At 37.4% G+C, this 22,182-nt stretch overlaps 1 protein-coding gene across 1 annotated transcript; it reads left to right on the top strand.

Annotated features, from left to right (window-relative positions):
* Nucleotides 1–1,674: 1,674 nt before the first annotated feature.
* tbx3a (T-box transcription factor 3a) lies at nucleotides 1,675–8,523 on the top strand (the record flags this gene model as incomplete). The annotated part of the gene is made up of 7 exons (XM_079256269.1): nucleotides 1,675–2,612; nucleotides 3,615–3,882; nucleotides 4,262–4,408; nucleotides 5,398–5,474; nucleotides 5,862–6,019; nucleotides 6,513–7,156; nucleotides 8,077–8,523. Exons 1-7 carry the CDS (start codon nucleotides 2,221–2,223, stop codon nucleotides 8,521–8,523), a joined length of 2,133 nt encoding a protein of 710 aa, XP_079112395.1. The 5' UTR covers nucleotides 1,675–2,220.
* Nucleotides 8,524–22,182: the final 13,659 nt, after the last annotated feature.

Consider the following 22,182-nt stretch of genomic DNA (forward strand, 5'->3'; position numbering starts at 1 on the left):
ATATCCATGGATTAAATGTAATAGTAATACGACTGACAGCAGCCCAGATCTGGTTGAATCTCATTGCGGATGGAAAAAAAAGAAGAAGAAAAAAAAACAAACAAAGAAAGCAGATTAAGACAGCTGTAGTCCACCATACCTTTAAAAATAATATGAATGACAACTGATATTTATATATTTAAAAAAAACAAACAAAAAAAAACAATCGCCAATAGCATCTCTTCAGTAGTGCAACTGATGCAACTGTCATTTGGCAGGGAGACTGAAATTATTTCCCACGGATAGTTGTGCCGGGAAATCGTACTATATTTAACAACAGAATTGATTGGTGTGATTTAAAACATAGACATTTTGAGCAGAACTGATAATACAGAAGCACCAGTGAATGCGTCCTCTCCGGGTTCTGCGCTTCTTTGCTGGTCAACTTCCATCACGTTTTTTTTTTTTTGTTTTTTTTTTTTAATCATCCTCCAGCTCTGAACAACTCCTAAATGCAATTTCGAGTCAAAATGAAAATGCAGCACACGAGTTATAGACATTTTGTACCTCACAAGAGAAATCAGTAGCTCTTCTTCATATTTAGCCAGTATCCTACAATAAATAGTCTGAAACTAATACGTTAAGATTATTCAACTCATCTCTCACAGAGGTTCTCATCTAATTTTGGAAGTAAAAATGGCAATGAAGACATGCAGTTCTGTATTCAACATGGTCATTTTAAAGACAGTGAAATAAACACTATTATATATAATGTTACTCATGAAACCGAACACTATTTGCCCATAAACCTGTTTAACAAACAATTGCTGGATTTTTCCGATGTATAGATAATACTTATTCATCTTCTACAAACTTATCACGGAGCTCTCGCTCATCAGCCGTTTAAATCTTCCTGAGTTTTGCTTTTTTTTTTAATTTATTTATTTATTCCTGTATTTTTAAGGGCATTGCAGGAAATACCGTCGCTTTTTTCCCCCCAGCGCTTTAAATCTGTTTGCAGCAGAATGCGAAATGACAATATTATTAGAAAAAATAAATATAAACACAAATATACTGCGCTGTGTGTGAGGTTTAAAGTTCAAGAATACGACTTGAATCGGAGCAAAGGAGGAAGTAGCCGCGCCGGATCGTAACATCTCACCCCCCCCCTCCCCACCTCCACCCCCGCCAGAGCGAGCCGGTTTCCCGGCTTGGCTTTGGTTGCTCTTCGCTGGGTCTCACAGACCGACAGCGCAACGTCTGTAAAGATGTTGACATATTCACACAACACACTGACCAAGCCGGGGTGGTGTTTCACCGAAAAAGCACTTTAGAGTTTCCAAACACCTTTTTATAAGTCTGAAGTCTGTCCCCTCCACCCGACCTGTTAGAACCACGCCTACGCGGCCACACAATTGGTCCGAAAGCGTGAAAGAGCCAATCAAACGGAGCACTGCTACTCGTAACATGCAACACATCCATACAGTATGAAGCCCTATGGGCCACAGAGGCGCTAGGAAAATCACGGAGCTGGGACCTTACCACCTCTCTCTCTCCCTCTCTCCCTCACTCTCTCCCTCTCTCTGACCGTCAGCGGACTCCTTTTTCTCTGCACACGTCTTTCTCTGAAATGTGTGTGTGCGTGAAAGAGAGAGGAGGAATAAAGTGTGTGTGTGCGTGTGAGGGTGCATGTCCGGAGCAAGTAAAGGCAGGGGGATTATTCGGCGCTATCGAAATATTTCAACACGTCGCCGTCGCTGCAGGACCGAAGCCAATAAGAAGGAACCCATTTTAACAGGAATGCCGATATTGTAAACAGCAACAGCAGAGAAAGAATGCGCCACAGTCAATTAAGTGACTCACCCCAGTTGGTTTAATTCGACTTCTGTCCGAAAGCCAGCGAGAAACAGAAAGCTGTCCGATGCGCGTCAATTTCCGAAGGATCTCGGTGTCGCAGCACTTCTGAAGCTTCATGGAGATCATTTTCGCGTTTTACTTTGCAGACTTTTGACACGAACTCAGTAAAAGGACTGTAGAGATTTCTCCCAGTGCTTGTGAAAAAATAGTGGATGCTTGTTCCTGTCGCTTTGAAGGAGGACTTCAGATTTATCTTTTTCTTTTTTTTTCTTTTTTCATTGTAATTCTCTCACTGAACTCGCTGCTCTTGTAAACGGGCTTTGCTGTTGCAAGACATACTGTGCTCCTTTCGATCAGTCGTATACATTTGTTGCTGGCTCTTGGATGAACTTCCTGATGAGAGATCCAGTCTTACAGGGATCAAGTATGGCATATCATCCGTTCATACCTCACCGGGGTCCGGAATTTGCCATGAGTGCAATGCTGGGTCACCAGCCTCCGTTCTTCCCGGCTCTGGCTCTCCCTCCCAGCGGCTCTCTCTCCCTGCCGGGCGCCTTGGGAAAGCCTATCATGGACCAGTTGATGGGAGCTGCAGAGACCGGCCTCCACTTTTCCTCTCTGGGGCACCAAGCTGCTGCCGCTCATCTGAGGCCTCTCAAGACTTTGGAACCTGAGGAGGAGGTGGAAGACGACCCGAAAGTTCACCTGGAAGCCAAGGAGCTGTGGGAACTCTTCCACAAGAGGGGCACTGAGATGGTGATCACAAAATCCGGAAGGTAAAGTTAAACACTTATTTATTTTTTCTTATCTTTTTTTATCTTAAAGGCATTTGTGGAAACCAACTACACATGATGATAACTAATGATAAAGAAATGTACTATTTTAACTGGCAGAGCTGGCCTGCTTTGATTTTGCATACGCTTTACTTATCTGAAATTATGTCATGCACCTATTTATAGTCGACAAACTAACTTGCTAATAAGTTAAATTCACATCATCACAAAACAAATGACAAACAAATTTTACTTTTGTGGCACAAAATGTCTTCATAACTACATAAAAAGATGAGATAAAATCATCAAGCTACTGAAATTTAAGCCAAAATAGGCTGCATTGCCTCACAGAAGAAAATGAAACATTTAGTGAATGAAACCTGAGATCTCGGGGAATAAACTTGAAGCCGTTGAAGATTTGTGTAAGATTTGTGTGAGGTTGTACAGACTACATGGGTTTTTTGTTTTTTTTAAATAAGGAAAATATAATCAAATGAAGACAATTTCAACTGCTGTATGTAAGTATTTACAAAGTTACAATTCAACATGAAGCAATTTTATGGGATTTTTTTTTATTCTTCCTTTTAATGGCATATTTAAGTTCGCTCTTAAAACGTTAAATTATTTTCGTCATCATGGAAATGACACGACGCAAAAAAAAAAAAAAGTGGGTACTGTACATGTGTGCAGACCTTCCAAGAGATTAAAAATAATAAACAGTGCCATTCCTTTAGATGTGTTTTTTTTAGGATATATCTGTGGTCTGTACAGGAAATAATACGTTGGTGTAAACACACTTTTTTCTCAGCTGAATTTAGAACAGATGGCATTACAGAACTCGTTTAATCGCTGGCATGTAACAGACTTCTGCAAATGTAAAGGAGAAAAAAAACATATTCTTTATTTTCTGAACGATTCATCCTAACTTTTCTTTCTTTCGTTCTTTCTCTTTCTTTCCATTTCCCACCCTTCACCGATGCTCATGTTTATTTTGATGTCTTGCAGGCGGATGTTTCCTCCCTTCAAAGTGAGATGCACTGGTCTGGACAAGAAGGCCAAGTACATACTCTTGATGGATATAGTTGCAGCCGACGACTGCAGGTACAAATTTCATAATTCCCGTTGGATGGTGGCAGGAAAAGCCGATCCCGAAATGCCAAAGAGGATGTACATTCACCCGGACAGTCCGGCTACTGGTGAACAGTGGATGTCAAAAGTGGTCAATTTTCACAAACTCAAGCTGACAAATAACATCTCCGACAAGCATGGATTTGTAAGTTCCACTAATGTATGTCAATTTTCCTACCAATCCACTTACTATTTTTATGTTTAAATTCATATATGTGTGTATATTTTTTACATTTTAATAAAAGAAACTGGGATTTTTAAAAGCTAATGATATTGCATGACTGCATAAAGTATAATTCACCAACGTTATTGTGCTGCAGCCTAATCTTTTTGATAATCCTTTTGCATATTTATTTTCACTAGTAAGCTCACAGAGTTAACTGTATTTGTCCATTTTGCGTAAAACCTCTTTTGATTTTAAATTAACATTTGAACTTGACAGACTGGCACGGAATATATATTCTGTAAATTTTATTTTATATATTTTTTCCTAATTTGCAACTTTGTGTGTATATGTGTTGCAGACTATTCTTAATTCGATGCACAAATATCAACCACGATTTCACATCGTGCGGGCCAACGACATTCTCAAACTTCCGTATAGCACCTTCAGGACTTATGTTTTTCCTGAAACGGATTTCATTGCTGTTACTGCTTATCAAAATGACAAGGTAAGCCCAGATATTCCGCAGAAATACATCGTTGCTCGTTGTGAACACAGAAAAAAAATATGCCTTGAATGTTCTTTGCCCTGTCAAACGCACTTTCTTTCATGTTCTGCACCACTTTGTTGTCATAAAATATGAAAGACGTCATATCTGTTTGACGCCATGAGAGTGGTAGATGATGGTGGTGGGGGGTGATGTTGCGAGTGAGTGCCACATTCACCAGCCTGTGGTCGGAGAGTAATAATTCTGAGGAATGTTATACAGGTTATCTTCCATTTATTTAATCACGTGGAAAGGATTTGGTACAGGCCCAGACTTTGTTTCTCGCTCCCTGCATGTGTGTGCGTTTATACTTGTAGACAGAGCGCGCGCGTGTGTGCATGCGTTTAAAGTAGTCTAAAAGAGGGGGTTGAGAAAAACAGGGGGGATGGCTGTGAGTGTGAGGCTAAAGGGAGAAAAAAGGGGGCATTTTTCAGGATTGTGCTTTATATTACACACACGCATACACACACACATTTTTTATATATATATATATATATATATATATATATATATATATATATATATATATATATATATATATATATATATATATATAGTGTGTGTGTGTGTGTGTGTGTGTGTGTGTGTGTGTGTGTGTGTGTGTGTGTGTAGAATTATCAAAACCAAGTTGTTGCAAAGCGTTGTTGTCATGACATTGGGTGTCAAAAAAAAAACAACAAAAAAAAAAAAACATTATTTGGTGGCTTTTAAAACGCAGCATATTTCCCTTTCTACAAAAATGTGCCAAAAGGAGGATTATTCCTTTGGCCTGTGTTTGCATTTGTTCTCTTGAAATCTTCATCTGTTTTCGCGACGTTTTAGCCTGTAACACGTTGATCTGAGAACTTGTGAAAACTCGCAAAAAGAAAGTGTTAAAACGTAAATATCATTAGGATATTTAAAAGCAGTTTGTTTTTATATGATAGTCACACATTACTTATTTATTTCAGATAACCCAGTTGAAAATTGACCATAACCCATTTGCTAAAGGATTCCGTGACACCGGCAATGGAAGACGAGAAAAGAGGTAAGAGAGGACAAACGTGAGTTGGGCCAAAAAAAGGGAAAACGAAAGTTGGATTGGTGGTTTGGATCTAAACGGATTATCCACATTAACCTTGTCTGTCTTCCATAATCTTCCATTTGAATAGTTTAAATAGCTCTTTCTCCCGCGTGTTGCATACACACATATTGTAGTGTATGTATATATATATATATATATATATATATAGATAGATAGATAGATAGATAGATAGATAGATAGATAGATATAGAGAGAGGTGTGTGTGTGTGTGTGTGTGTGTGTGTGTGTGTGTGTGTGTGTGTGTGTGTGTGTGCTGCTGACATTGTTTCTGACCTGTCTCTGACCTGAACAGAGACTACCAACTCTAATAACCTGGGCACTTGTTCACAGGAAACAGCTGGCTCTGCAATCCATGCGTTCATACGAGGAGCAACAGAAAAAGGAAAACGGCGCTTCAGACGACTCCTCCGGTGAGCAGGCTTCGTTTAAGTGCTTTGGCCAGGCCTCCTCCCCTGCCGTGTCGACTGTGGGTCCCCCACACCTGAAAGGTATGCTGACAGATCCCACCGTTCGTCACGCTCTCATCACGAGTCATAAAATTGTCTTTGTGGAGAGACGCTTGTTTGTTTGTTTTTTTTCCGTTCTTACAGCCCATTTAATGAAAGATGAATAAAGCCTGATTATTTATACAGCAAATCCTAACATGAAAAATTGATAGCTGTTCCTTGGACTGAGTTTCTCATTGAAATTAACCGCAAGCATAAAAAAACACTAATATCCCCATAAAACTGATGTCAAAGTTGCTACTCTGTCTTGAAACATTGGGGATGTGTCCTTAAGACGGTTTGCAAGGTGTCTGAAAAATGCGATAAAATACAATTCAGGGGAAACAGACTTAATCGATTATTAAATTGCTAAACCGGCTCACATGCTGGCCACCATTTCTTAATAAATTTCCTGCTCATTTCTTTTCTCCTCCACCTGTACCGAGTGACACCTCAATGACAAAATGAGTGACATGCACTCTTTCTGTTTGTCTAGATTTCTGCGACAGCGACGAGGACAGCGAGGATGAGAGCAAAGATGGACACAATAAAGACGGTCCGGACTCTAGCAAGATTTCCACCACAACAGAGGACGGAAAGGATCACGAAGCCAGCCCAGTAAAGGGGAGTCCCTTTAGTACCAGTGACTCTGCCTGCAGGATACGCGAAAGCGGCCCACGAACTGAGAAAAGCCAGGCAGACTCTCGGCAGAGCCCCATCACAGTCATCTCCAGCACCACGCGCTCAGGAGAAGATCTTAAGAGCTCCAACCTGGAGCAGCCCAAAACGGACGAATGTAGGTCAATAAGCAAGGACAGTTTTATGCCTTTGACTGTTCAGACTGACAGCGCGCACATGGGCCACAACCACTTGCATAACTTTGGATTTCCAACAGGCCTAACAGGACAGCAGTTTTTCAATCACCTAGGGAGCGCGCACCCGTTTCTCTTGCACCCCAGTCAGTTTAGCATGGGGGGTGCTTTCTCAAACATGGCCGCGGGCATGGGACCACTACTAGCTGCAGTGTCCTCGGGAGGAGTGAGCACCATGGACACATCAAGCATGGCATCACCTCCGCAAAGCTTGACAGGGGCGCCGGGTTTGCCCTTTCATCTGCAGCAACATGTCTTGGCATCACAGGTAAAACCTGTTTTCTTTGGCTTCGACCTTCTAGCAGCGTTGCTCAAACACATGTTTAGTTACACTAGACGACTATAGGCCACAAAGGCCTGTGTGCCAGATTTAACATGTCAGACTGAGGGATGAATATAAAGTTTATGGGGGGAAAAAAAAATCTAGGAGAAACGGTGTTTGTGTGTCCCACAGTCATGCCTTTTTATAGCTAAACTCTAACATGCAGAGCGGAAATCTGAGTAAGATAACTTTATTTAAACTGAATTTAACTAGAAGAGACCAGGTTTTTATCTGCTTTCTGTTGTAATTGCAAATTACGACTTAAAGATAAAAAATAACTTCCAACAACTTCAGGCCAGAGGCAATCTGCTGATATGAGCTCATTAAGTCTCTTTTTCAGAGCTCAGCAGTTGGAAATTTTAAAATGCATCTTTGGCTCAGAAAGGGAACTACCTTATGTTTTAATTACCGACGAATGTGTAATTTCCCCCCATTTAACAAGTTCTTCCATAGCCTGACTGGAGCAACAGGTTTCAAGAATAATTTGCATTACAAATTCTTGAGAGGGCAGTGAAGTTGTTTCCGTGGTTGCAAGTTATTTCTGTGGAGATCAGATTTGTGAAAACGGAGTAAAGGCAGACTAATTCTACATAACATCCAAATAGAAGAATAGTTCAAGGAGATCGCTGTAAAACAGAAGAACGATGAAAGCTATTTTGATGCACGTGTTCAGCAGTTTCAAACATGAGACACTGATATGTTGAGGAAGTTGTGGTGAAATGTTTATTGCAATGCATGTTATTCCTTTTTTTTTTCCTGGGCGCACTTTGTTTTGTTAATCAGCACAGAAATGTTTAATGTGAAGAGCTTGTTTGCTATGATACCAGCTTTGTGGTTCACATTTAGCTTTATTCATTCATCTGCAGGGCATTGCCATGTCTCCGTTTGGCAGTTTGTTTCCATATCCGTACACCTACATGGCAGCAGCCGCGGCAGCTTCGTCTTCTGCTTCCTCTTCGGTGCATCGGCACCCTTTCCTGAACGCAGTGCGCCCCCGACTCAGGTACAGCCCCTACTCCCTTCCCATGACGGTACCGGACAGCACTCTGCTCACCACCGCCATGCCTTCAATGGCCAGCAGCGGCTCCGAGCTGAAAGCAGACGGCATCGTTCTGGCGAGCCCCGTGTCTGCTGTCACCCTGGATTCCACGTCGGAGGTGACCAGCCACTCGTCCACGATATCCTCTGGATCCGTAGCCATGTCTCCAAAAACTTGCACGGAGAAAGACGCCGCAAATGAGCTGCAGAGCATCCAGAGGTTGGTCAGTGGACTGGACTCGAACCAGGACAGGCCACGGAGCGGATCCCCTTAGGACTTCTTCAAGCAGCTTTCCTGCTTCTCGTGTCGTTGTTGTCATGAAACGTGTTGACAGTGATGAGAACATCAACAGCTGGAGGACACCCTTGCAGATATGCAGGTTTTTAAAAGACAAATAAATAAAGAAAGAAAAAAAAACCGTGAACTTATGGATGTTTTAGTTTCTGAAATGCACTTTGTTTATTACACCTCTGATGTTTCTTTCTTTCTTTCTTATTAAATTAAACGATTTTTTTCCCTTGTCATTTGAATACCATACAAGTATTGAAACTGAGAAGTTGGCATGGGTGTGACTTCACAGATTTTTTTTAAATTAGAAAGTTGCTGCTGTGTCCTGTCTCCTTTTACTTCATTGTACACTAGGAGAGATGTCTTTTAAATATGCACTCTGAATTGATTTGACATATTTGAATTCAGTTTGACCTACCTTTAAAGACTGCTGTATTCTGTTGTACGCTACGAATTGATTGAACAATTGTTGCATGTCCTCGAAAAATATCGAATGTTATTTTAACACTAAAACGCAAAATGAAAATTATGAAAATGTTAAGTTTGGACTATAATTAACACATTTCTTGTCATTTTCTTTTTATTTGGCAATCTGTTTATTTAAAAAGAACATTTTGTCATGCCTTATGGAAATCAGAAACCCCACAAAATGACTGGTGCTCCGGGACAAAACCAAGGTCCAAGCATGCGGAATTTAGACCAAACCGGCAAAGGGAAGCAGAAAGTTAAAGTAACTATTAAAAAACGAACGGTAGTATTGATAATTGATGTATATAGGGATATATAAAATATTTATGTAATTATTTCATATTGTTATTGCGTGTAAATACAACGGAGTAGTTTGTTTTTAGGATCTGCTCTTAATTTATTGTCGATATACCTGTGTAAAGATAGTTTGTGGACTATTATCCCTTTTGTTGCCATCTGCATTTATACCCCCCTTTAAAATATGACTTAATCCCTTTCCAAATATCCACAGAGCTAGTTACTCACACTCATGTGCCATTGTATTTTTCACTTGTTGTCCCTGTGTGTGAAGTGCTACTGTTTTAAAACGAATGAAAACGCGACAACGCACTGCACCCATGGCTTGAATTTTTCTCTTTTTTTCCGATTCTTTTTTTTTTTTTTTTTTTTTTTTTTTTTTTTGGCAAAGTGTCGTTGAAGTGTGAAAAAAGTGAATTGTTTTCTTTCTGTTTTTAAAAATACTTTGCGAACCTGGTCGTTAAAAGTGCCGCATAATCGAAAATATGAAGGTTTCCTTTTTTTGTGTTTCTAAATTTGTCAGTGGGTTATGTTGTACTGGAGTTATATAGTTTACAACATTGACATCGTGTTCTTGAAAGTTTCAATAAAATATTGAAATGCTCTTCCTTAGTGTGTGTACGCTTTATCCCCTTTAAGACAAAAAATAGTCACGTTTAAAACAAGGAATTCTGTAAATGCAGAAATGGAGGGTTGACGTTGCACAATACGAGTAGCCTTGAAAAAAACACTTGCTACCAAGTTTTTGCTTGGCTTAGAGAGGTGAAAAAAGTTTCTTTGCTTGTTTTAACTCATATTGAGATAAGATACTAGATTGTGTTCAAAGAATCCAATTGAGATATCTTCAAACCCGCAAACCCTCCCCCTTTGCAGCGATCATATCTTTGATGGTTACCTGGTCTAGGGTTCGCAAATTATTGAGCTTTTTAATTTATATATATATATATATATATATATATATATATATATATATATATATATATATATATATATATATATATAAAATACATAATTTACTATATATATATATATATATATATATAGTAAATTATGTATTTTTGTCGACATATATGCAAGAGTAGGACATATCTTTTGTGTGACTTAAACATGAAGGTTTTTATTGTGACATGAAATAATTGGTTTTAAAATAAAAATAAAAAAAATAAAAAACCTTATATGAGCTGGAGTGAAGTGCATGCACGCCAAGAAATCTGTTTTATGTTACTCCTCATATGATACAGATAAAGTTTGTCATTTTCTATGATTTTTGTGTATTTCCACACCTTCGCTGTATTAGACAGTCTACATATTTGCAGGAAAGTGACAACACGAAAGCACTCGCATGAATATGACAAACACTGACAAGGCAGCATCCTCTGTCGAAGACGTGTTGACTTTATAGGTGCAATAGAGAGGCTAATCAGGGATCGCCTTTTTCGAGTGAATACGACTTTCCATGATAAAACCTCTGTATTGCACCTCTAGTCATGAGTTTATCAACACCATATCTTTATTTGTATATCGTCTGGTTAATATGTAGCAAGCCTGGCGCTGGTGAATAGGTGTAAACATGATACAAACTGTCTCAATTGGTCTGTCTTATTGCTCACCTGGCGCCTTGGATGGACATATCTTCCATTTTATTGCACGGAAGGCGACAATGCGTCTGTAATCATATCATGAGGCGGCGCCCCCCAGCGGCAGTGGCCCAGGTTTACTCACCGCAAGCCAAATAGACCAAAGTACAAATCCGACAGAAACTCACTGAGGAGCCACTGATAGTGATGAAAGTTTGCGTTGGCTACGGGGCTATAGTGTAAATACTATTATTGTGGGTTTAATGGGTAATAAAAGCTGTTTGTTGAATGTGTTCAAACAACCCATATAGACGAAGAATAATTCTTCATTTGAATAAAGGTGGATGGTTCGTGCGTACTGCTACGTACTGCACTAGATTCCTAATGTGACTTGGGAATTAAGGTTATGAATCGACGAATAAGATGTTAAGCATCCACTAATAGGGTAAAAGCTTATCCAATATATTTCCAAAGCATTCACACTTCTCAGCGAGCGCAGCCTTCCTCAGTTATCATTAAATATTACATATATAACAGTAAATTGAGGGGCCCTGAATATTTGCAGCTTCACTACTTTGAGGGACTTTTAGATCTCTACACCCAGTTTATGCCAGTGTAACCTTGGAACTGCCTTTACTTTACAAGCTCGATTTTAAAATTTAGTCACGATTAAATGACCTTCCCATCAACAGACTGTTTACTCTGATGTGGTCACTTGCGACATCTAATGGCAGATGACAGTGACTGGATTTGAGAAATACATGTAGCTACTGATTTGTCTCTATCCTAAACAAAAACTGTCACTCCTCTGTAATAATTCTGTTAAATCAGTAGTTAACTGGCGGGACACGTGGAACCTTACATCTGTTCAATGCGGCTAAGCTGCAGATTTGTGTAATAACTACTATCTACTTGATTTGTTTTGCGACGAAAAGAGCTTCTCTAACCAAATCCCATGTCAGTGTCACTTGTACCTAAACAATCAATGAAGATCTGCGTATGAAACCGTTATGAATATGTTATATCAAATGTGATCCAGAGAGCACACACAGTAAAACGAGCCAAAAGACAAAATTACATTGAGCAACCGCATGCAATGCAGCTCTAAAAACTTTCAGTTAGAAAAAAGAAAAAAGAAAAAAAACTCAAATATATTAAAATTGCTCATACTCTTTTAAGACACTAAACTTAGTGACTCATTTTGGAATAATCTTAAAACTTTAGCAAACTGCCTGGCAGATGCTAAAATTAAAATGGTTGAAGCTGGTGGCTTATTAATAAAACACTTAAAAAATAATGTGTTTCAGCACATGGGGGAGCATTCCAAGAATGTGTTTCAACATGAGACTGAGTTGCAGTGTTGCTGTTTTAATGATTGTTAATGGGGAACTGGGGATGCTTGACTCTTTGCTCACACAACATGAAATATAGCTTCCTAAGAGGTTATTTGGCCAGTTTGTAAAGGTGTAACCAGACTGTACATGTAAACCTGTTATTAGGCCTGTTCACGTCTTGGTTTTGATTCACCAACACCCATCTACATGTTAGTAATGAGCTGTTCTCATTATTGTCTAATAGGAAAGGCATGTTAATGGTATTACTGGTATTCATACTTTGTACACACAAAAGAAAAAAATGTGTCTGCTTTGATTTCTGGCCATGGTAGATGGGAGCAGTTTGTCTTATTGACCAAAATTGGGATCAAGAACTGAATTTTAAAATAATGGTGATAGTCTAATGTGCACGTATTTCCTCCCTGGTGAACAAACAATTAAGAAGCATCAGAATTTACCAAAGTTAAAAAATCCATTTTCTCCACGCTGTATTTCAGTTATTTATTTTCTATATATTTTACCAATTAAATCTATTATTCTAGCTGTGTTTATTGAAATAGACTATTCAAAAATAAAAACACAGTTTTAAAAAAAGTCTTTTCCCTTGTTCAGGAGTCAAGATTCACTCTTAATGTCTTCAGTGAGCCGTTTTCAAACCTCATCAAATTACACATAACAGACTACAGAAGACAAAAATATTAGTATTTACACAACTTTACAGAAAGTAACACACTCAAATAATTCAAGAATAATTATATTTAGAGGAATCAGTGTATTTTTTTTTCAGTCATACCTTTTTATCAAATGCAAAGTAGTTACTAATGGTAAAAGCACTGAATGACAAGACTGAGCAGTGTTCTCTTTTACAGAGCAGCAGCTCCCTTTAGTGTCCAAAGTGCATTACTACATTTTTGCCTCACATCTGTACTAAAGTTTGGCTGAACATGTTCAATGAGCAACCACTTTCTGATTTGAAGAACCTCATGTATGTTTTCTGAAACTACTGAAAAGACTGTTGCTTCATTGTCATGTAGCTCTTCCCTGAAAACTGTCAAATCATTTTATGCAACTGCAGACATACAGTGCCAACTCACATGGAAATCTTCTGCTTACATAATTTTTTTCTCACTCTAAATATTCATTTAAATTCCTTACAGTCTGAAAATATGAGATCAGGAGAAAAGGATCCAGCCCAATATGGCAGCTTGAAAATACTCAAAAATATTACAAAAAGTAAAGTTTGTGTGTAATTTCCTTGTTTAATTCCTAACATGTCGAATGTCGTTTCCTACATCAATATATAGAAGAAAGTTTCGATGCAGGAACTGCATAAGGTGGTAAAATCTTTGTTGGCATAACAGTCATCAAACCCTTCTGGGCTGGGAGAAATTCAGCTTTATAGTATTTTTAGAAGAAAAAAAGATCAGCTTTAGCCAATCATCAGGCGAGAGGCAGGCTACACCCTGGGCAGGTCGTAGAGTCCATCACAGGGCCTGTCTGAAAACAATTTTTAAAACTTGTTTAGAAAAAGTTGTTAGGCAACAGCCAGTGGCTTGGGGATAGCACTGTGCTTAAAATAGTTGCTGTCCACATGCAACCAACATATAATCACAGCTTGCCCAAACCTGACTTGAGCAGGTTTTCCATAAAATAAACCAGAGAGCTTATAGTTTCCTTATCAGTCTGGTCTATTCAGCAGCAACGTACACATAATATCAGTTCAGGATTGCTTCCAAAACCTTTAAATTATTTTCCCTCCAGTCTTCAGAGTCATGAAAAATGTTCATTATTCTACCTGGCATGAAGCGTATTCAAATTAAAAATAACAAACCCCTTTGAAGCCCTGCAGGTCTAACTGCGAAGCTGCAAAGCTTTGGTTTTGGCAGGGTTTGGTGATGTGACAATAATGAAAAATTCAAATCCCTCAGAGCAATAATAACACTCACCAATTAAGTCTTTCTTCTGCAGTTTGTTGCATCCCTAACACTTCTTAATATGGATCCCCTTGTTGAGAGATAATGTATGCAGGATCACACAGTCTTAGTAAATAAAATATATGATTGATTAGAAACTATGAAGAAATTGGACAGTCAGGTGTAAAACATTTAAGCAAAAGCAAGTAGTTGGTATGTGAATTATCTTCAGAGAGGCTACTACTAGCCAGGACCGAAAACCCAGTATAGTATCTGCCACAGCCAAAATACTCACATTGATTACTTGAATTGTTAATCTTTTCTTGGTAATACAAGCCTGCGTGTATTTAAAAAAGAGACAAAAAAAAAAAAAAAAAAAAAAAAAAAAGCGTTGTTTAAGAAGCTTTTTTTTTTTTTATTGTCCGAAAACAATTTCAGTTTTCAACATTTATTTTGTCTTCATGCTTTTGTTTAAACTAATAAGAGAGCTGAAAACATTTTCAACCCCCAAATTTAGTTTTTTATAAATGATATGAATAATAGATATATTTTCATTATTATTTATTCTTATTCTTGCCAAGTTTGCCTTGAACATCACATTATCTTTTGATAGCTTATGTGTATAATCCTAATAATTAGATCACAGCTTTTATATCTGTGTGGAAAAAGACAAATATGAAATCTTCTTTTAATTTTTTTTTTTTTTTTTTTATTACCGTTTCAAATCACAGTCCCCTCATTGAGGACAATGATGTGTTCAAAGTTGACAATGAGATCAACACTGATCAATGATATTTACTCTAAGGGCTAATTGGTAACATGCATATGTGAAGTTAGAATAAGTTTAAAACAGTTGACCAGAAGTTAAAAAGAAAGTCACTAAAAAAATGTATTGCATGATAGCTCACTGACATATGTAAATTATTTAAAATGTTTATTGCCTGGATGTTAAAATGTTGCCAGAATAGAAACATGAACTCACAAAAAATCATTGTGTACAAGGTCACATTCAGCATTTCTACCAATGAGACTGTTTGCTTTGAGGGAACAAGCCTGCGAGGAGCAAATCAAACATTGATGTTGCAAAAAGGGACCACTCTGGATATCATCTCAGAGATAAAGTTACATCGTTCTGACATATTTGCAGTTTGCCAACATGCCTTCTTGTCAGTCAATGAAATTCTTTCTGTTAGTGTCGGTAGTACTTCTACCCTGTCTCAACGCTCTACCCTGAAGCTGTTGAGGTGTGTTATGGCTTGCTGGAGCACATGATACTGCAAGAATCTGTGGTTGAACTTGTCCACATAATAATACAGAGAGTAATGGGCAACATTTTTCTGTCGAAGCAGAAACCAGCAGCTGTGCTCTGTGAACACAACATAATATTATTTAATCACAGTTTGTTTGTAGTGCTGTTTGAAGTAAAGCTTTAAAATTTCAGAACTTACACGAGGTTCTGTGCAGCTCTCTTCCATAGATTTATTCTCTTTTTCAAAGCTAATTATAAATCAGAAATCACTCTTGCATAACAGGGTAGATCTGTATCATCACCTTTACACTCACTCACCTTGTCACCACCTGGTACAGGATGGTTTTATGTTTGTCAGGGATTTGAAAGGCCTCATGTTTGCTGAGAATTGTCTCTAATTCATGTAGTTAATAAATCTTCTAAGTTAAGATCACATTCTGAGAAAAAGAAAAGACAAGATGAAACTTGTATTCATAAACCGGAACTCCTAAATTGAGAATAAGAAGCAGCAGTCTTATCAGATGTGAATCTGAACTGATCTATTTTGCAATGCTCCCTTCTGATCTATAATTTGGATGTTTTTGTTTTGCCCTGCGATGGACTGGCGAGCTGTCCAGGGTGTACCCTGCCTTTCGCCATAAGACTGCTGAGATTGGCTCCAGCTTCCCTGCGACCCTTCATTGGACTAAACGGTTAGGACAATGAATGAATGAATGAATGAATGTTTTTTGTTTTTGTAATATAATATAATATAATATAATATAATATAATATAATATAATATAATATAATATAATATAATATAATATAATATAATATAATATAATATAATGATTTGGAGTTGTCCACTTCATTTGTCATCAGTTGAAATAAAAATAAATACAGTTCTTTCTTATGATGGATTTCCTTTTTAACCCCCTTGGTGAGACAAGCTGATTGAAACTATGACTTGATATGGACATAATTTCTTTTTACAACGTATAAATTCCAAAAAATTCACTAAACAAAACACTGAAAACTTATTGTTCTGGGCTTTGACATACAGTAAATATTTTCTTGTGAGAGGATTTCTTCATCAGGAACCTTTACAGGAAATTGACTAAAGCACCTCAAAAATTTCCAGATAATAAATAAAATAAGTGGTGCCTAAAATCCTCAGATAGCACAGGCATAACTGTTTCATTACTATAGCATGAAAGCTTAACATACAAGAACTCTAAAAGTAGATTGCCAGATGGACAAAAACAAAAACCCAGCCACATGTGTGGTACTGTGTGTCGTGTGAGGTATGATACATTGTTTGCACATGCAAACCCGCTGTGGCTCTGTTGTCTTCTACTAAATGGGTTCTTTACATGCTTTTCACTCATTCTTGTTTCTTAAACTGAAGCCCGAGTCAAGCCGCAGAATCCCTCCTATGAGAGGACGCTTAATCTCTATCATCGGATAGAAATTTAAATGAGCTGTGTGGAACAGGAGAAGACAGCCAACTCTCCCCTCACAGACCTAATAGTCTGCTACATCAGCAGCACTTCATATACAACCACTGCCGGGCAGATTAGAAGCACGGCTCACCACAAACACAGACACACACTCACTAGTAAACATGCAAGTGAATTTGCAGCACACACCACTTAAAGTTCACTGACTAAATCCACAAACTGTAATACACACAAATACTTCTCCATATGATGACCCTGTAATGAGTAATACAGCAATCCACCCACATGAACACACACATGTAATTCCATTGTTTTTACAGTAGGTGGGTGTATGATAATAGCTGTGCTCACAGCACAGTCACTCCATCTTAGGAAATTAATATTAAATATCCAGGTTTTCTCTCTTATGACTGCTTCATACTCATTCATCATATGTGTACAGCCTGTCAGCTACAACAAACATCCTTTTGAAGCTGCAACATTGATTAGGTAAAAACACTTCAATGGACAGAAATAAAATCTTAAATCTGAAGTTCTGCCTTTTAAACTGTAGTTAATCAAAACAGATAACCCAGAGTAAAATTAATCAGAAACCAACCTAGATAGTCACAGCAACACAAACTGTATTTGTCATTTTGTTACAGGAAGGCCAGAGACCGTGGAATTCCAGATCTCAAGGACTACGATTCTACAGGTTTTTGACATTTCCATAGTCTAACACAATATTCGGATTAAATGGACCTTCCCAATGCCCTGTTAAGTTCTGGACATGGCTGGTAATGATACATTATTTTCATTCAGGCATGTTGAAGCACCTCCAAAGGGTGCAACAGGTAACCATTCTTGTTTAACCTGTTTAAAAAAACGATCAAGTTAGCCTTGACAACCTCTGACTACACTGTCACTCTTCGGCCTGGGGTATTTTAGTAAATCCATTTACAAAGCTGTCATTGATAGGTTGGTGGACAGGTGTGACAACCATAAACTTTACACTGAGAGCAGCAAAACATCTGAGATGCTGTAGGATCCCAGGCCAGCTGGTGACTAAATCCCTGTGACAATTGCCATACATACCATTAAACAGATGACTTCTTGGTGTTCACATTGACAGACAGAGAGCTTCAATACACTAACTGAGACTTGAGCTGGTGGATACACACTGATCATACTCCACCAACAACTTCATTCTTCTGCATAGATTCAGTTCATTCCATGTTTGCCAAAACATAAAGTTAATATTTTACAGCACTGCAATTGTAAATCCTTCGGCACAGTGATATCAGCTGGTAAGGGTACCTAACAGCCAAATCCAAGACTCAGATTCAGGACCTACATGAACAACTGGGAAGATCCTGGGGCGTACTCCTAACTTCCAAGAGCTTTTTGACCAGGCAGTCATTTCATAGGCAAACAATCTTTGAGAGCTCCCATGTACTGCACACAGAATACACAGAAAACTAAAGACACTCCAATGTTTCCTTCATTAAAAGATAGGTTAGAGCAGAATACACTTATTGAGTATTTTTAGAGCCAAGTAAAGTTATGTTTATTTTTGTATGTTTTTGTATAGAACATTATAATGAAACCATTTTTGTTGTTAAAAGTAATGTATTATTTATCCTGCTATGGCGAATTTTGTTTGGTTTTATAACATTTCAGTTTTACATTTTGTAGTTAAATTGACTATTTTAGGCTCCTTTTAACATTCTGCATTTAGGACCGTGAAGAGACAGTGCGCTTCAGAGTGCACATGTTCAGTGGTTTTGTAAATGGAGCAGGACGAGGAGCTACAGGTTTTCTGATCGTAAGTAGAAGGAAATATTTTCACTGCAGTTTTGTAGCTGCAACAAGTAAGAGTTTGTAATTGCTTGCCTAATAAACAGATATTTGTTTTTGTGTCCGTTTGCTTCATTTTTTGTCATGAGTCAGAAACCTCACGGCCTGCAAGAGTAGCCTGAACAGGTTCTATTATGGTTAAGTTACAGTGCCATTACAAGTATTATGACAGAATGCACCAGGTTGAGGGTTCAAATATGCAGGTTAAAGTTAGATGAAAAGATGACAAGGGTGGAAAATTATAAATGAAACCACAGACAACTTCTCGTATTATTCCAACAGAGTTAGCTTTTTTAAGTATACTGTGATTTTACCGATGTCTATTAACCTGTTACTAACTGATATCAGCATCATGTGGTGTATTTTAAAGAAACTTAAAATTACACAAAAGCTCAAAATAAGACATTGTGTGCATCAAATGTGCACAATGTCTAAAAAAGAAAGCCAACCACCTTGATAACCATTCTAAACCCTTTTATTTCAGACTGAATCTGTAGATCTTGTTGAGTCAATGAATGAATGTATTCAAGTCATGAAATACAGGCCATTTAGATTGAGATCATGTGACAGACTCAGCCAGTAAATTACATTCCATCTTCTTATCCATGAAAAGCTTCTTGGGTACTATGCATCTGTGTTCTGATGTTATATAGCTGCCTTGCTTTGTATGAATACAATATTTAATGCAATCTGTTGGCTTTCTTCGCTAGACTATTATTTTTTATGACTCTTTATGAACGCACTTACTCTAAATTAGGTGGTGGTGGATTTGTTTCTGTCGGAATTGCCTTGAATGGATTATGTCATATGTCGCATTGTAAGTGCAAGAGATTATTTTTTTGTGAACTGAATGACAAAGGTGACATAGGCCTGAGTGTTTTTGATGCCAAGCGTGCTTTTCTTAGTAGAAAAGTAGAAAATTGGGGGGTTTTTTTGTGTTTTTTTTAAAGTCAGCATTCATTGCGTGGGAATGTATCTATGCAAGCACTTTGTGTAACTTGCACATCTGTAAAGGGAACATTTATGTAAAGCAATACATTTAAGTTTTGTTGGGAACATATGCTGATATCTAACTGTCTTCCTCAGGGTAGGCATTGACTATTTCAGTAAAACAATGCCAAACTACATGTTCTTGGAAAACATGGCCTTAAGAGAAAAAGACTGCATGCTCCTCTCTGCAGTACATCCCTGTCAGCCCACATAATATACGTGTATTTTTTTTTAAAAATGAAACTAAATAAAGAAGAGTTGAAATTGTAGAGCAGCTGAAATCATCTATGCAAGAAATGAAACCATTCCATTTCTAAAAAACTACAATAATAGGTGTCCGTACCAAACATGATTAAGTCATGTGCAAAGAGGAGCTTATGCAACACAGAGGTAAACTTTGCCTTATCTTGAAACATGTTCTTGCCAACAGAAATCAAAATTGCCTTACACATACAAATATACATACAAAAATACACTGCTCAACAAAAAAAAGGGAACACTAAAGTAAAACGTTGTTGATCTGAATGAATAAAATATTTTTATTAAATACTTTGTTATTTCCATAGTTAAATGTGCTGACAACAAAATCACACAAAAATTATCTATGAAAATCAAAACTATCAACCCATTGAGGTCATTGAGGTATGTATATTACTGATTAAGTAACTGGTGTGTATATATATATATATATATATATATATATATATATATATATATATATATATATATATACTTTTTTTAAGCTACAAAAATCAGCAAAATCAAAGAGTTGTGAGAATTGCAATTTAAATAGAACTGGCACCCAAAAAATTGGAATTGGAAAATACAAATACTCATTATTTTTCAAATATTTATTTAATACTAATCTAATTAGAATTTATAATATATCTAATACTAATGTTAAAATATCCTTATCTTTTCTATCACTTGAAACCTGTCAAGAATACCTTAGGAACAGAAATCCAAATGAACTGAGAAATTTGTTTAAAGCTGGTGGTGAAAATAGCCTAAATATCAAGAGAAAACAGAAACAAGTCCAATAAACTATGTTTAACAATAACTCATTATTTTCCTACAAGCACCAAGGAAGTTGTAACTTCATCTTTCTGGCCTGAAAAGCACATTTAACTTTCTAGACCATCACAATAAGAATATTCCAAGCTGAGAAAAATAATTTTTAATCTTATCCTTTATGGGGTATATGTTTAGGAAGACATCGGGATGCCAGAACAGGCTAGACATAAAAAAAATCCCACATTATGCTAAAATACACTTAAAGGTTTTGTAACAATCACGTGTCCCCATAACCTGCATACGAAGCCCAAAAAGAAATGTGTTCTCAAACAAATGCATTAGAGATCTTTCCCTTTGTGATCTCAAGAAGAGAAATAACCACCCAGTCCCATGGTAGTGGACACTGCCATTGACCAGCCCCCAGCTAGATGAACCTGCCCTTTAAACTCCCCAAGCAGGGGCCAGCGAAAGCCGTATTCTCTCCCCAAGAGCGCTGTGAAAGTATGTGGGCAAGCACCACTTGTTTACAATACAACATTTAAAGATTCAGATACAGAACCAACCCGTTCTCTGGAGAGCTCACTAGAGCCACTTTTGGAATGGCTTAAATTAAGGAGGCTGAATTTGGGGTGATATACTTTGAAAGCAATGTTGTTAAATCTCTGACAGTCAAATAAAATTGTTTTTAAAAAATTATAACATGGGAAATTTAATGAAGTAGCTGAATGTACTGTACAGCTACTTTATTAGTATTTGTATTTCTAATTTTCATGATGTATTTAGTTATCCCTTTTGATCTAGAAATAAAATAGACTGCCAATCCATCCATACACACAGTGACAAATAAACTGATGCAATGCACTCCTTGGCTCTGTGTTTAAATGTGCATGTGTTAGATGCTCTGTAAACCAGCACTACCAACTTCTCTGTATGTACTATGCTCTCTGTATTAAAATATCAAAACTGTTTTGTCAATAATGCTTCAGACAATAATAGAAATATGTAAACACAAAACCATCAAGTGGGTGTCAAACAGCACTTTCATGAAAGTTAGAAAAGTCTGCCTTTTGCTTATCTTGAATACTCAATAAACTCAAGAAAGGAAGACACCTCAGAAACTGTTACTTTACTCCTCCTGGCATGGAGTTAAACTTCTTCTTTATTTGTATGGTAGTTGGTCAACAGTTTCTTGGATGCATTAGTGCCATCTTCTGGACAGATGGCAACAAGCTGATGAAAGTTAAAGCTATGTGAAAGTCTACAAAAACTGAGAAGCCCTGTCCAGAACCTTCATAGAACCAAAGAGAGACATTTATTCAGATTTATTTCAAGTATTTCTCTCTGTTAGACAAAAAGTCTCTATGTGGTTACATTACAGACATTCATCAGTGTTTTTTCCTCATGCAATTTCAGTTCACTTCTTAAGCTGGCATATTCTTAATTAGCACTGTTTTTATCATTATTTTTCTTTTTATTTCTATATAATATTCTTTCCATGTAATATTTGGATGCACACATAGGTGTTC

The sequence above is a fragment of the Telmatherina bonti genome, assembly GCF_933228915.1.
Source record: "Telmatherina bonti genome assembly, chromosome: 17".
NCBI classification, from domain to species: Eukaryota; Metazoa; Chordata; class Actinopteri; order Atheriniformes; family Telmatherinidae; genus Telmatherina; species Telmatherina bonti.